Source organism: Microcebus murinus, chromosome 1 (genome assembly GCF_040939455.1).
Source record: "Microcebus murinus isolate Inina chromosome 1, M.murinus_Inina_mat1.0, whole genome shotgun sequence".
NCBI classification, from domain to species: Eukaryota; Metazoa; Chordata; class Mammalia; order Primates; family Cheirogaleidae; genus Microcebus; species Microcebus murinus.
Genome location: NC_134104.1, coordinates 140,382,321 through 140,398,389, shown reverse-complemented (window position 1 = coordinate 140,398,389; position 16,069 = coordinate 140,382,321). Strand labels below are relative to the sequence as shown.

The window sequence follows — 16,069 nt, the reverse complement described above, 5'->3', positions numbered from 1 at the left end:
GAGGAAGAAATTTTTCCTGTCTCTGCATCTGTGGGCAATGCCTAGTTAAATCACAGATACTCAGTTCCAGTACATATATCCCTATCTGAATTCTTTTTATGGTCAGCAACAGAATAATTCAGATGGTTTCAGATAAATCATGTGCTTATCCAAACACTTGCCTCTCTATTTCTGAAACTGAGGAACCATGTAGATTCAGCTAGTGTGTTCCACTTCCCTGAGGCTGGTCTCCAAACTAGGGAACTGAAGAGATGTAGGCGGCAAAGGATATTCCTAAATGGCAAGCTGTGATGAATCTATTAATGCTTAAAAACTATCTTAACTAGAGGTCACCCAGTTTTCTAAAGCAAATCTGTGTTATTTTTTTCTACTTAAAGTTAGCATACATCTACCCTATTGGCAAATTTGTCAATGTCAGTCCCATAAAACATATCTGTCTTTTGGGAAGAAGCTTTTACATTCTTGCTTGCATTTGCAAAGGGGTGAGCAATGGACCTTGAACTACATGCTAACAGACTCCAGAGCTTCTGCCTAAGGGTACAGAGCATAGAACAAGCCAAGTGCACTGAACCTTATTTGTCTGTATTTGTAATTTTTAAGGAAATTATTCCTAACAGATCAGTCATCTCTTCTTAACCCAATTATACCAGCCCTATGGGTTATTACACATTTTCTGGTCCCTTTAGTCACAACTAGGCATAAAACACATCAATTATCTCTCTCCCTTCCCTCCACCCCAGGTCAGCTTCTGGACTGGCTATTTATCTATTGCTGATGTTCTTGTGTGAATTTTTAAAATAATTAACACTAAATCTCAGATGCTAAATATTCTGTTGCAAGAAAAGACTATAACTTCTGATAAGATCGTGTTTTAATTGCCTATGACACATGTTGAATAATGGTTCAAAATTAACAGGCAGAAATTAAAGAAAAACAGCAGAAAATGAGTTTGTGAATCCTTAATTTTAAGTATGCTTCTGGCAAAAAAGTCACAGGTAGAGAATGTCTCAAAATTCTGTCTTCAAAATTAATAACCTTCACCATCTGTCTTTTATTCATTTTGCTGTGATACAACGAAAAAGGCCAGTGAATACCACCCTGGGTCTCAGGTAACAGTTTTCCAAAAGTGCAATATCACTTTCTCTGCACAGTGGTGAAAGCTGGCATTTGAATGGGCTGGATCGGGTGGACAGGCTGAAACACTGGCTTCTTTCTCACATCAGCGTGTGTTTTCACTGCAGGGAGCAGCTGATTCCTTTTGATGATCTGTAAGGCCAGCTGGGTATTACCTGTAAAAACACATCCCGGTAAAAAACAAAGCACACAATAATACCACCGCACAGAAAGCTACCCATCAGAATTCTGCAAGTGAGGTAAAAGATGATCTAGAAAAGTGGTGGGTCTGTAGCCTTGGCTGTACACACAATGCCTACGACCCATCTCCCAAAATTCTGATTTAAGTGATGTAGGGTGTGGCCTGGGCAATGGGATTTTTAAAAGCTTCCTAGTGATCCCAAGGTACAGCCCAGGTTAAGAACTTGCTACATTTTTCTCTTTTGGAGCTCCGAGGGACGGGGGAAGAACTTGTTACAGGTGAGCTATATAAAAGAAGGGATCTAGGACTGTGCACTAACCCTAATCAAGTCTTTAAGGAGTCCAAGGCTTACTGCATACCAGGCACTTAAAACTACTTCTTCAGCTACAAAAAAAAAGGGAGCCTTGTAAGGGTTTCCATGATCAACAAGGAGGTATAACTTAGATCTCTCTCTTTTTTTTTAAAGTAATGGGGTCTTTCTCTGCTGTCCAGGCTAGAGTTCAGTGGCCATTTACAGGCATGATTGTAGCACACTGCAAACTCAAACTCCTGGGCTCAAATAACCCTCCCACATCAGCCTCCTGAATAGCTGGGACTATAGGCATGTATCACTGTACTAGGGTGTGACTCAGAACTCTTAATATTTCTATCCCTTCTATTATAATTTATCCCATTCACATCTCTTTTCTATTTTATGCCATCTCATATTTAAGGCTTATAGCCTTTTTTCTAGGAAGCCACACCCTAGAGATCACATATGCTCTAGAGGCATGACCTGGATTTATGTTTAAATAAATAATTCTCAGCAAGAACTGGCTTACTGTAAAACTCATTAATGACATCTGTGTTCAAAATACTACGGTGTAGAATTCAAAGCAACAGGAATTCTGACTCATGTTTTCAATTAGAGTCATTTAGCTGCCTAAGAGAAAAGTTAATTAGTAGAGATTAATTATAATTAAGTGTCAGAAGTTATGATTCTGCATTTTCACAGATAAAAGAAAATATGCTTAACTTGCAAGGAGGTATTTGTAGGATATAAAAAACTCTCTAATTATATTTTCTCTTTTTCTTTTATAAAAAAAAGTTTTGGGTTTTTTTTTATGATGGCATTAGGCAAAATTATTTAAAGTCAAATAAATTTTCATTCAAGGAATTTAACATGTGGTTCCTTCTACTGTCCATCAAGGGTAGCCCTAGTTCTTCAAAGGGTAGAGTCTCTGAAGCTCTACCTTCAAGATGGCCCTTTATAATAGAACATATCCTTAATCCACAGTTGTTTTGTCAGCCCAGAAGTTACTTGCCACAATTTTTTTTTTTCATTTTGGCTTCTTTTATCTCCATCTGAATATGAACATTCTGATAAAAATTAAAATTCCCCAGCAAGAATCTGTGGGATCCGCTGGGAGCAGTGGCTCACGCCTATAATCCTAGCACTCTGGGAGGCTGAGGCGGGCAGATCGCTTGAGGTCAGGAGTTCGAAACCAGCCTGAGCAAGAGTGAGACCCTGTCTCTACTAAAAATAGAAAGAAATGAATTGGACAACTAAAAATATATAGAAAAAATTAGTGGTGCATGCCTGTAGTCCCAGGTACTTGGGAGGCTGATGCAGAAGGATCGTTTGAGCTTGCTGTGAGCTAGGCTAACGCCATGGCACTCCAGCTGGGGCAACAGAGTGAGACTCTATTTCAAAAAAAAGAATCTTTGGGATCTAATTTCTTTCAGTTACTTTAGGGTCATTTTTAGAGTAGATCTGACTAAAAAAAAAAATAAAAGAAAAAAAAGAAAAAATCTGACTGTACATATCTTGACTAAAAAAAAAAATAAAAGAAAAAAAAAATAGAGTAGATCTGCCAGGTTCTCCATTTGACACCCTTTGGAAAAATAAATGAGTTCAAATCGCATTAGTTCCTGAAGCCATCACACTCAAGAATAGTACAGATCTGGCCGGGTGCCGTGGCTCACACCTGAGCTCAGGAATTTGAGATCAACCTGAGCAAGAGCGAGACCCCGTCTCTACTAAAAATAGAAACAAATTATTTGTACAACTAGAAAATATATATAGAAAAAATTAGCCGGGCATGGTGGTGTATGCCTATAGTCCCAGCTACTCAGGAGGCTGAGGCAGGAGGATCACTTGAGCCCAGGAGTTTGAGGTTGCTGTGAGCCAGGCTGATGCCATAGCACTCACTCTAACCTGGGCAACAAAGCAAGACTCTGTCTCAAAACAAACAAACAAACAAACAAACAAACAAAAACAAATTATTAGGTCTTTCATATTTTTAGCAACTGTCTTGTAGTTCCTTCCTACAGATCTAACAAAGTTTAGTCCTGTGAGTAAAGCAAAACCACAAAGTTACTCTATGAGACGTTTCCAACCATTTGCAGCTACAGGAAAAGCCCCAGTGGGATAGACCTCAACCTCTACCTACATTTTTGTTTAAAAGAATTTGATGGGTGATATCTTCAAGGAAGGCAAAGTTTTGATTTTTTTGTGTTTTTTTTTTGAGACAGAGTCTTGCTTTGTTGCCCAGGCTAGAGTGAGTGCCTTGGAGTCAGTCTAGCTCACAGCAACCTCAAACTCCTGGGCTCAAGCAATCCTGCTGCCTCAGACTCCTGAGTAGCTGGGACTACAGGCATGCGCCACCATGCCTGGCTAATTTTTTCTCTATATATTAGTTGGCCAATTAATTTCTTTCTATTTACAGCAGAGACGGGGTCTCGCTCTTGCTCAGGCTTGTTTCAAACTCCTGACCTCGAGCAATCCGCCCACCTTGGCCTTCCAGAGTGCTAGGATTACAGGCGTAGTCACTGTGTTTGGCCCAAAGTTTTGATTTTTAAGAGAAAAAGCACACATTAAAAATCTTGGGTACTTTTAAGGGTTAAAGTTCTAACTAGAGAGAATTACTCACCATTCTGCAGTTCAAGGTAGACTGCCAACAAGATGGCCTCAGGGGGCACCTCTTTAGGATGGATCATTGAAGCCGCCTTTGCTCAAAACAGAAAGACACCCATGAAAAACCAACAGCTTTAGATACAAACTCCAACTCAGACTTGTGGGGGGAGGGGGGGAAAAGGGCATTTATTGAAACCTTAAAATCTGTACCCCCATAATATGCCGAAATAAAAAAAAAAAGATACAAACTCCAAGTACATCTGCCAACCAAAGACAAGGTAGCAAATTTATTCAACCTCATTCAAACATAACTTCCTGGGGACTACCTATTGTTCTGCTAAACTAGACGTCCCTCAGCTGCCTTTGTCTTAAAACTTACCAATTAAGCTAGACATATATATTTTTTTATAGCCAGGGTTTTGATATGTTGCTCAGGCCAGCCTTGAATTCCTGAGCTCAAGCAATCCTCCTTCCTCAGCCTCCCAAGTAGCTGGGACTACAGGTGTGCACCACTGCCTCTGGCTTAGACATGTAATTTTTAGTTAAATGATTCAATATTTTCGCTTGCCTAATCCATAACAAGTTCTTAACAGGGGAAAGTTTTTCTTCCCTCTTGGTTTTCACATGCTTGGAGTTCTTATTCCGTCTCTTGGCTATTCTGGGTTTTGAGATGGGTGATCCAACACCCCTGATTGTACATGTTAGTCATCTGTCCAGGTCTGCTACAGTTGCATTTACATCAAAATCTGCATGCCCATTTGTTTTCCTAAGCAACATCTCAGTATTGTAGGCTGTAAGTTGCCAATGTCGGGAATAAGAATTCAAACTTAAATGGTAATAATATAGAAAACATGTACCTCTTAGCATGTTTGATTTCCTTACTCTTTTTTCCCATAGGACAATATCACCTTTATGATTTCCTTATTCTTTTTTTTTTTTTTTTTAATGATTTCCTTATTCTTAAGGACTGAAACATAATACAATTTGGTCAAATAGAATCATTTATTGGCTTAGGCAACATGCTGCCCTTAAATCTGATTAAGAGCCATAGCACCAACCAGCAGTTTCTCTCTGATCCAGTCCTGAGGAAAGGAAGCCTGGACTGCTCTGGTCAAAGGCGCTGAAATGATAGGTTTATTTTCTCAGTCTGGGCCTCTCTGGGCTGTGGCCTTTTCTTCACCTTACTATCAACTTGTACTTCCCCATCTAGTCTCAGTTGCTCACTACTTCCAGTCCGCTTTAATTCTTCCCTTAATCTAATCAGAAAATGTACTTCTACAAATACTGGTTGACCAGAGGTGGGTGTGGAGATAAGACAGGGACTTCCCCTGATGATAAACCAGCATGTAAATAACTAACAATAATCCAAACAACTTTACCTAAATTGCTGCATACCCTGGCATTACCTAAATGCCAGGGAAAGAGGCCAGTTAAATGTGCTGTGAATATGGAGAAAAAGAAAGAAGTTTCTTTTTCTTAAGGAAGATAAGGCAAGGAAAGAATTTTCTTTCAAATAAAGAGCTTTGGGGTAAGGGAGGCCTCCCTTAGTCTCTGCAGGGCAGATATTTGATAGGCAGAAAATGGGGGAAAATGGCATTGAAGGCTGAAGCTTGAATGTGGAAGATGTCTGGGCAAACCAGAAACTTGTACTAGGTTAGTTCCTGGCAGCACAAGGAGAGACCAGTGGGGCGTGTCACCCAGAGAATGTGCTCCTAAGAAGTTCCTCATGAATGAGGTGGGGAGACTTTTATTCTTCTCACTATATCACTGAGGTATAACAACTTAGTTGAAAAAAAATGAGAATTTACACTTCTAGGCCTAGCTTTATAAGAAAGCCATATAGCCAAGATCTTTACATCATTTTATTTCCCATCCAAGTGGCTAGTACACACAGGCCATTTATTGTTCTTTGCACTGACCACAGTCTGCAGGTTTCTCTAAAATACAAGAGTTCAAGGCAACAATTTTATGAGACTTTACGGCATTTTGCTTACTGGCTGTTCAGAATGGTTAGTGGTGGGCAGGCAACCTCGGAAACATCTACTCGGAGCCCTTCTTCACATCATTGTTCTGCCCTCCCAGGCACGGTGGGCCTCCCAATTAACAAAGGTCCAGCCATTGGATTAACCTAAAAACCAAGGGACCAAAACAAAACCCCCTTCAGACCCCAAACCAGGCCTGACCCCATCTGTCTCTCCCAGCGTGGCAGCAGCCATGGCCACCTGCTGTACGAGAACCTGAGTTGGACTGTACACACTGTAACTTTAGATCAAAAGCCCTGTTTGCTGCAGTGACTGTGGTCCGGGGGCACTTTGAGAAGGGCTGTTAAACACCCTAGCCTTGCCACTGAGAACAGCGAAACATTCTAGCTCTTACCAGTTGAACTCATGCACTGCATTCCTAGAGAAGTAGCAAACACGTCACCCTGCATAGTCTACCGCTTAACTTTTCTGATTTTAGATCAGAAATACTGACCAGGTGACACTAAGTTGACTAAGGATCACATGTTGCTCATTTCCACATGGTAACACATCCTCCTTTCTAGATACAACAAGGTTGCCCACATAGGCAGGAAGTTCTGGAAGCAACCATATTTCCTGAGAATAGGTTTAATTTCAATTTTACTCTGGCAAGCATGTGGGGATGTGGGCTCTCATGTGCTGCTAGTGAATTGGCACAAACTTTCTATTCATGTATTAGAAGTTTTAAAATTCTGCATAGTCTGACTTTGTAATCCCCCTTTTAGAAAGGCGTCTCCTAACTGTAAGGTATATGGGGGCAGACTGTATCATGTCTACTTATTTACAGTCATACTCCCACTGCTTGGCACAGAAGTTAGTGCTCAACACATATCTGCTGAGTCAGTTTCCTTTTGAGGAATTATCCCTTTCTAATTCTGTGAAACCCCTTTCAGGTTGCCAATGGCAGTATCCAGCCACCTACTGCACATATGGTTCCATGCCCAGGGATGAGTAGGTAACCTAAAGAGGTCCAATCAGAATCTCCCTTGAGACTTGATGATATACCATGTCAGTAGTAGAATTCAGAGGTCTATTTTAGTTATATATTGCCAGCAGCTTTCTTTAGTGTGTATGGAGTTTGCCCAATACTGCTCTTCTGAACACTGACTTTCTGAAAGGTGTATTTGTATTTTTTTTTTTTTTTTGAGACAGGTCTTACTCTGTCGCTCTGGCTGGAGTGCAGTGGTGTCATCATAGCTCACTGCAATCCTCTTGCCTCAGGCTCCTGAGTAGCTGGGACTTCAGGTGTGTACTACTGTGCTTGGCTTATTTTTTCTATTTTCAGTAGAGATAGGGTCTCACTCTTGCTCAGGCTGGTCTTGAACTCCTGACCTCAAGCGATCCTCCCACCTCTGCCTCCCAGAGTGCTAGAATTATAGGTGTAGCCACCGTTCCTGGCCATAATTAACTTTTTGAATATACATTTATACAATTCAAAATTAAAAAGCATTAAGAGTATACATTGAAAAGTCTCCCCATTCTAGTGTTCCAGCCACACAGTTTCACCCTGTTACCCCTACAACTGTTAGCAGTTTCTGGTGTGTCCTTTCAGAGATCTTTTACATACATATAGGATTAGGCAGAAATTTTTAAAAATTTATTTTCATTTTTTTCAGAGATGGAGTCTTGCTCTGTCACCCAGGCTAAAGTGCATAGGTATGATCATAGCTCACTGCAGCCTTGAAATCCTAGGCTCAAGTGATCCCTGCCTCAGCCTTTTGAGTCACCGCGATTAAGAAACTGTTTTATACCTTGCTCTCTTCACTTGGACATCCATTCACTTTAATGCATAGAGTTTATAGCTGCATTGTGTTCGACTATATGGCTGTGCCATTATTTATTTCAGTGGTCTCTTAGATGGCTTTCAATCTTTTGGAATTTTAATTACTATAATCATCAAGAAAAACTCCCCACTAAGTGTATAGGTTCATTTGCAAGACTGATCAGTTGTTTACCTTGCAAGAATATTTGTAAACCTCAAAGAGTAATATTTCAACTGTTCAACAAACTGACCAGATGCCTCAAACAAAATAACAAAAGCCATAAACCTCAAACCCTTTGCTGGCTGCTTTATAAGAAGGTTCAGCCCCTCCCACTCTTGGGCTCACCTGCTGGAGACATTTTCGGGCTTTGTCATATTCGCTCCTCAGGCAGTAAGCACTGCCAAGGTTGAACAGCATCACAGTCCTGGCAGAGTTGACGGAACTGGGGTAGCACTGAGGGGCCCGCTTCCCAGCTGGGGAAAAAAGAGTGTAGATCCAGGTGAAGAGGCCGTGCCAAAGGCAAGGGAGCAACCCAATCCACCGCCCTTGAGGAGCCACTCAGAAAAAAGCACAGCACTATTCCTCAGGCTTTCAAATGGATGACACAAGATTTAGAGTCGAAATTTTGGGGATGCAGGCCAGACTACTTAAGTATTTACAAAACTTCTTACTTACAGGATTCCATTGCTTCATTTTCACCTTTGTCTGAGCCTATAAAAACATGAAAATGAATCTGAGAGGCAAGACAACAGAGCATATTTTTTAAAAAATGTAACTTTCTTTATGAAATGGAAATATACTATAAAATAATTTATCAAATTTACTTTTCACGTAGTGGAGGTTCTATTAAGAGACATCAGGCTGGCCGTGGTGGCTCATGCCTATAATCCTATCACTCTGGGAGGCCAAGGCGAGAGGATCACTCAAGGTCAGGAGTTTGAGATCAGCCTGAGCAAGAGCGAGACCCCATCTCTACTATAAATAGAAATAAATTAATTGGCCAACTAAAAATATAAAGAAAAAATTAGCTGGGCATGGTGGCACATGCCTGTAGTCCCAGCTACTCAGGAGGCCGAGGCAGAAGGATTGCTTGAGCCCAGGAGTTTGAGGTTGCTGTGAGCTAGGCTGACGCCATGGCACTGAAGCCTGGGCAACACGGTGAGACTGTGTCTCAAAACAAAAACAAAACAAAAAACAAAAAGAGACATCAGCTCTTTCCCTGCGGCCGCCGAGTCGTGCGGAGGCAGAGGCTTGGGTGCTTCCAAGATTCAGCTTCACCAGTAACCCACCGCCATGGCCGAGGAAGGCATAATGCTGGAGGTATAATGGATGTTAATACTGCTTTACAAGAGGTGCTGAAGACCGCCCTCATCCACGATGGCCTTGCACGTGGAATTCGTGAAGCTGCCAAAGCCTTAGACAAGCGCCAAGCCCATCTTTGTGTGCTTGCATCCAATTGTGATGAGCCCATGTATGTCAAGTAGGTGGAAGCCCTTTGTGCTGAACATCAAATCAACCTAATTAAGGTTGATGACAACAAGAAACTAGGGGAATGGGTAGGCCTTTGTAAAATTGACAGAGAAGGGAAACCCCGTAAGGTGGTTGGTTGCAGTTGTGTTAAGGACTATGGCAAAGAATCTCAGGCCAAGGATGTCATCGAAGAGTACTTCAAATGCAAGAAGTGAACAAATAAAAACTTTGGCTCATGAAAAAAAAAAAAAAAGAGACATCAGATTGCAACCACCCACCACCACATTAACCTGAGAGCTAACCTTGAATAAAGTGAATGTCACATAATTTAACTTCCTCAAAAACGTAGCCATGATTTAAAACTGACTTTTGAATGCAACAGTTTTATTCCCCCTTTGATAGTGGAAGCACTCCAAAGAAAAAAATACAGGTAGAATCAACGTATCTAAAAAATATGTTAGAACCAACATAAATGTCCTAACACTACCAGCCTATTAGCCTTTTAAAAGCGAGAATTTAGATCATGTGATAATCAATTCCCAGGTCTACTTAGCAAACAATTACTATAAAGTACAGCCCAAAATGTGGAAAGCTGGCCCACAGCTTCCTTTTCTTTACAGCCATGCCCTTAAGTTTCCACATATCCTGAGTTACGACAGGAAGGAAGTAGGAACGGTGACCAGTTCTGATCAAACGTGTCCTCATTAACCTTGGTCCTGCTCATTTGAAGAGACCCCTAAGGAGACATCAGTGACATTCTCTGGGTTCAAGTGAGTAATAGCATCAGATATTCTGTCGAGAGAGATGAGTGCTTCTGCAGCATATAAATGGCCCAAAAACCTAAAATGAAAAAACGGATTTCCAAATTGAAAAGTAGGTCATGGGAAAAATACCTAATGTAGAATAATATTGGGTATACTATGTTATTATACATTACATATAAATCTCCTATATTAAACTTGAATTAAAATCTACATTTACTTAGGAAAAATGGATCAATTAAGAGTAACTTGGCCGGGCGTGGTGGCTCACGCCTGTAATCCTAGCACTCTGGGAGGCCGAGGCGAGCAGATTGCTCAAGGTCAGGAGTTCCAAACCAGCCTGAGCAAGAGCAAGACCCTGTCTCTACTATAAATAGAAATAAATTAATTGGCCAACTAATTATATATAGAGAATATTAGCCGGGCATGGTGGCGCATGCCTGTAGTCCCAGCTACTTGGGAGGCTGAGGCAGCAGGATTGCTTGAGCCCAGGAGTTTGAGGTTGCTGTGAGCTACGCTGACACCACATCATTTTAGCCCAGACAAGAGACTCTTGTCTCAAAAAAAGAAAAAAAAAGAAAGCAGTTAAAACTGACAAATTCATGCTGTTCTATTCATATAGAAAATAATATTAACACAAGAAGGTAATAAATTTCTAAAATAAGAGAGAGATCCTAGGATGGATGCCCATATGTGAAGAATGAGGATCAGATTTTTCTAGTACATGTTGCTGGGAGAGTCTAAAAGGCACCAGAGCGCCAGACCAAATTTAGGCTGGATCAACCTTATTTCTATTCCAAAGGTTTCCTACTTCTCACACTATCAATTTTATTTTATTCCCAATGATGCTAGAGAAGATGCATAGCCTCCTCCTTTATCCAGTCTCTTACTTTGAGCCGTTTTCTTGATTGAGTTTTCAAAATTACTAATAAAACAGTCTTAGACATATTATTATGTCCTGTTCAAAATCTTAATGACTTTTCTACATGAGAACAAAACAAACAAAACTAAACTTTTATAGTTTCAAAGCTCTCCACAATTTGCCCCCACTCAACTATATCCAGCCAATGTTGTCGCTGCCCCAACCCACTGCTACCCTGCAGCCCTGCCTCCTAGGGCTCAAAGTCTGGCCTGATCTCCACAAACCAGTAGCTAATGACACCTTCTTTTAAAGGGCCTGCTCAGGTCTCATCTCCTTAGTTGGCCTCCCTCAACTGAGTCAGTCCACATGGATATTGAGTATCAAATCTTAGGCTCTTTTCAATTTGACCATTTTTTGGGATTTATGCACATTAATCACCTAAGAGTTCTTTATCTCTCTGTTTTTTGCTTTTGTTTTTGAGACAGGGTTTCATTCTGTCACCCAGACTGAAGAACAGTGGTATGGGTCACAGTTTACTACACCCTCCAACTCCCAGGCTAAAGTGATACTCCTCATTTAGCCTCCCAGGTGGCTAGACTATAGATGCTTGCCACCATCCCTGGCTAATTAAAAAAAATTTTTTTTGTAGAGAAGGGGTCTCACTATGTTGCCCAGCTTGGTTTAGAATCCTAGCCTCAAACAATCCCCCTCAAATCCTGGTCTCCTTATCTCTTTATTAAGCAATTTCTTCTAACTAGTGGGAGCTACAATGACCTTTTGTTTCTCTAACAAATATCCTAAGAGAAATTATATTTAAGAAAAAAAAATCAGTAACTTCAAATATATATATATTATTATTATTTTTTTTTGAGACAGAGTCTCACTTTGTTGCCCAGGCTAGAGTGAGTGCCATGGCATGAGCCTAGCTCACAGCAACCTCAAACTCCTGGGCTCAAGCAATCCTCCTGCCTCAGCCTCCCGAGTAGCTGGGACTACAGGCATGCACCACCATGCCCGACTAATTTTTTTTGTATATCTTTTTAGTTGGCCAATTAATTTCTTTCCATTTATAGTAGAGACGGGGTCTCGCTCTTGCTCAGGCTGGTTTCAAACTCCTGAACTCGAGCAATCCGCCCGCCTCGGCCTCCCAGAGTGCTAGGATTACAGGCGTGAGCCACCGCGCCCGGCCACTTCAAATATATTTTGAAATAAAATTTTTAAAAAAATTAATGCAGTACCTACAAGCCAATAATCACTACAAAACACAAACATACAACTTGAAAGAGCTATGTCAATCTGTTTTCTGTAAAATTAAAAATATATATTTTTTTTGCCAGGCGTGGTGGCTCACACCTGTAATCCTAGCTCTCTGGGAGGCTGAGGCAGGCGGATTGCTCAAGGTCAGGAGTTCAAAACCAGCCTGAGCAAGAGTGAGACCCCGTCTCTATTATAAATACAAAGAAATTAATTGGCCAACTAATATATATAGAAAAAATTAGCCGGGTATGGTGGCGCCTTCCTGTAGTCCCAGTTACTTGGGAGGCTGAGGCAGGAGGATCGCTTGAGCCCAGGAGTTTGAGGTTGCTGTGAGCTAGGCTGACGCCATGGCACTCACTCTAGCCTGGGCAACAAAGCAAGACTCTGTCTCAAAAAAAAAAAAAATTTTAATCCTTTGGTAGTTTATAAGTGTGATGACTGAGTTTTCACGCTTCTGTGTGAGATGTGCCTCCCTTAAACCTTGTTATGAATCAGCACATTATCTGACATGAAAAATAATTTTATTTTAACCAAATGAAATGTCTTCATGATACAAAAAGTGCCAAATCCTTGACTAGGTGTATAGAAAGCAACGAACAGTGGGGCAAAAGCTGTTAGGTATTCAAGGGCAGCCAAATGCAGAAAGACCTATTCACTGGGAAGACAGACAGGTGGTCTTGTTATTAATTAAGAAACCAATACTTAGGATAGAATGATAGAATGGTTAAGACAATTAAAAAATAAATTTCCATTCTACACTATGAGTTAAAAAAAAAAAAGGAATTTCCAGACATGGCTTGGCCAATCCCTTAGAAATTACCTAAGAAAACATACAATCTTATAACCTAGGAATTTTATTTTTTTGACTTTCAGAGTAAAAAGTTGACAAATGAGGTTAAAACCTCCCAAATGCCAAATGGAGAATCTACTTTGAGTTACTTGAAAATAATGATCACAATGTCAACTAAAGGATTCAAAAAGCAGCTAAAGGCTGGGCGAGGTGGCTCACGCCTGTAATCCTAGTACTCTGGGAGGCCAGGAGGACTGATCAAGGTCAGAAGTTCGAAACCAGCCTGAGCAAGAGTGAGATCCCATCTCTACTAAAAATGTATTAATTGTACAACTAAAAATATATAGAAAAAAAAAAATGAGCTGGGCATGGTGGTACATGCCTGTAGTCCCAGCTACTCGGGAGGCTGGGGCAGATGGATGGCTTGAGCCCAGGAATTTGAGGTTGCTATCAGCTAGGTTGACGTCATGGCACTCTAGCCCGGGCAACAGAGTGAGACTTTGTCTCAAAAAAAAAAAAAAAAAAAAAAAGCAGCTAAAATTTGGGTGTAATTTTTGTTAAAATAAAGTCCACTGTTGTCATAATAGCCATACACACCACAGCCACAGCTCCTAACTTCGGCACTTCACAGAGTTGGGCAACAGTAAGGATGTAAGGCACTTTAGAAGCAACCCAACTGCCTTGAACTGAAACTCAGAATCCCCCTTCTAGGCCTGGATATTGGACAAAGTTCTCTTGCAGAAGAGCAGGAACCCCCTTATATTTGAATTGTGACAAACTCTCTTATATGACTGGATGATTTCTTAATTACTTTTTATTTATTTATTTTGAGACAGAGTCTGACTCTGTTGCCTGGGCTAGAGTGCCGTGGCATCAGCCTAGCTCACAGCAACCTCAAACTCCTGGCCTGAAGTAATCCTTCTGTCTCAGTCTTCCGAGTAGCTGGGACTACAGGCATGCGCCACCATGCCTGGTTAATTTTTATATATATTTGTAGTTGGCCAATTAATTCCTTTCTATTTTTAGTAGAGATGGGGTCTCGCTCTTGCTCAGGCTGGTTTCGAACTTCTGACCTTGAGCGATCCTCCCGCCTCGGCCTCCCAGAGAGCTAGGATTACAGACATGACCACCACGTCCGGCCTTACTTTTTATTGTTTAATTTTTTTTATTTCTTCTTTTTTTTATTTTAGCATATTATGGGAGTATAAGTGTTAAGGTTACTTATATTGCCCATGCCCCCCTCGGCCCCTTACTTTTTAAATATAAGGAATATTTGGAGAACACTGACCTGAAACAACCTTAATCAATGTTAAATTTAGATGTTTATATAATCAATTTTTTAAAAGGTAAAAAAAGTCAAATATTTATGGAATTATTTCTCAGAGTACAACCTTACAATTCTAAGTATTGGACATTGTAACCAAAGACCACTAAAAAGCAAAAGAGTTAGTAGTTACATTTTAGAATTTACTTTTAAAAAATTTATTATTTTTTTGTTTTGAGACAGAGTCTTGTTCTGTTGCACCGGCTAGAGTGCCATGGCATCAGGCTAGCTCACAGCAACCTCAAACTTCCTGGGCTCAAGTAATCCTTCTGCATCAGCCTCCCCAGTAGCTGTGACTACAGGCATGCGCCACCACGTCCGGCTAATTTTTTCTATATATATTTTTAGTTGTCCAGATAATTTCTTTCTATTTTTAGTAGAGACAGGGGTGGGTAGGTGGGTCTCAGTCTTGCTCAGGCTTGTCTTGAACTCCTGACATTGAGGGATCCTCCTGCCTCCGCCTCCCAGAGTGCTAGGATTACAGGCGTGAGCCACCATGCCCAGCCTATATTTTGGAATTTGTAAGTATATATCTACAGGATGAATGAAAAACAACTGTCCTATTATTATGCAGAATACTCATGACTTCGGATAAAATTTCTAGGATCAGCATCATTAAAAGATTCAAAGACACCGTAATTTTACCCAATTTTGATAAAAGAAAAAATGATGTGCTTTAGAAAATTTTAGCATGACAATCACACTAATACTGAAGAGCCATCTAGAATCTGAATAAAAATATCTTAATAAATGGCTAGGAAAAAATCTTTTTTAGTATTTTAAATATTTAAAAATTCTTATCTATCTAAATTGCATTCCTCAAAGTAGATTTATCATGTTGACCAAATTCCTGTTTTGGTGGGTCTTCTCCCTGAGGACCTGACTTATTTTGTGGCCTAAAGTGCTCCAGTCAGGCCTAGCAATGGACATTAGTAGGTCCCAAGTTTTTGTCTCTGAACACTCAGTATAGCAAATGCCATTTCTACTAATCCCTGAGGTGCAACAAATGAAAAATTTCCACTGTCAACACTTGAGTTAAGAAATTTTTTTAACTAGTTTGTTTCCCCACCAAAATATATTCTACCGGAGGAGTGAAAAGCAGCAGTACATACCATAAACTAATTGGAAACCTCAAAACGAACCAGGGACACATAGGGCAAGTCACACTTACTTAAGAGATCCTGACAGCTTGGGCTGCTGAAGAAGTTTATCTGCATGGTTCAAAGCCATAAGGTTATCACCCAAAGCCAGAGCCACATATGCACTGCAAGCAAGTATGGAGCACCTAGAACACAGAAAGGAAGGGGCAGAAAACCTCATTTTAAAAGCTGATGATGGTTCTATCTGCTAAATAGGAAAGAATGACTTAATTATAGCTGTGACAATCTGGACACCAGGAAAGAGGAGAGGAGGCCATGGCACTGATGGTAAGAATTAGAATAATGTATAAAATCATCCTAAAGCACAATTTACCTATTTACCTAAATCATCTTTGGCTTCCATCCAACTGACCCACACCCCCAACAAAATAACCAAACGAAGTTACAATATATATTTAACCTGTAAAAAAATAATGTTGCAGTTAATGGCTTAATAAGAATTTACTTCAT

The 16,069-nt window shown here is 40.5% G+C and overlaps 1 protein-coding gene, 2 non-coding genes and 1 pseudogene across 4 annotated transcripts in view; 2 read left to right on the top strand and 2 right to left on the bottom strand.

Moving 5' to 3' along the window:
* Positions 1-853: 853 nt before the first annotated feature.
* The window catches only part of CNOT10 (CCR4-NOT transcription complex subunit 10), an 80,516-nt gene continuing 65,300 nt past the window's right edge, over positions 854-16,069 (bottom strand). For both annotated transcript variants that reach the window (XM_076005993.1, XM_076005989.1), the window contains exons 14-19: positions 15,631-15,744; positions 10,175-10,305; positions 8,671-8,706; positions 8,341-8,468; positions 4,228-4,303; positions 854-1,289 (exon numbers count right to left, since the gene is read on the bottom strand). In XM_076005993.1, the coding sequence (XP_075862108.1) occupies positions 1,135-1,289; positions 4,228-4,303; positions 8,341-8,468; positions 8,671-8,706; positions 10,175-10,305; positions 15,631-15,744 (640 nt within the window). In that variant the 3' untranslated portion in view covers positions 854-1,134. The remainder of the gene's footprint in view (positions 1,290-4,227; positions 4,304-8,340; positions 8,469-8,670; positions 8,707-10,174; positions 10,306-15,630; positions 15,745-16,069) is intronic.
* On the bottom strand, positions 3,603-3,737 carry LOC142875450 (small nucleolar RNA SNORA18). The gene has a single exon (XR_012922803.1). It is a non-coding gene; the product is annotated as a small nucleolar RNA SNORA18 (small nucleolar RNA).
* LOC105873878 (small ribosomal subunit protein eS12-like) lies at positions 9,250-9,718 on the top strand (annotated as a pseudogene).
* Positions 12,756-12,854, top strand: LOC142875496 (small nucleolar RNA U13). The gene has a single exon (XR_012922855.1). It is a non-coding gene; the product is annotated as a small nucleolar RNA U13 (small nucleolar RNA).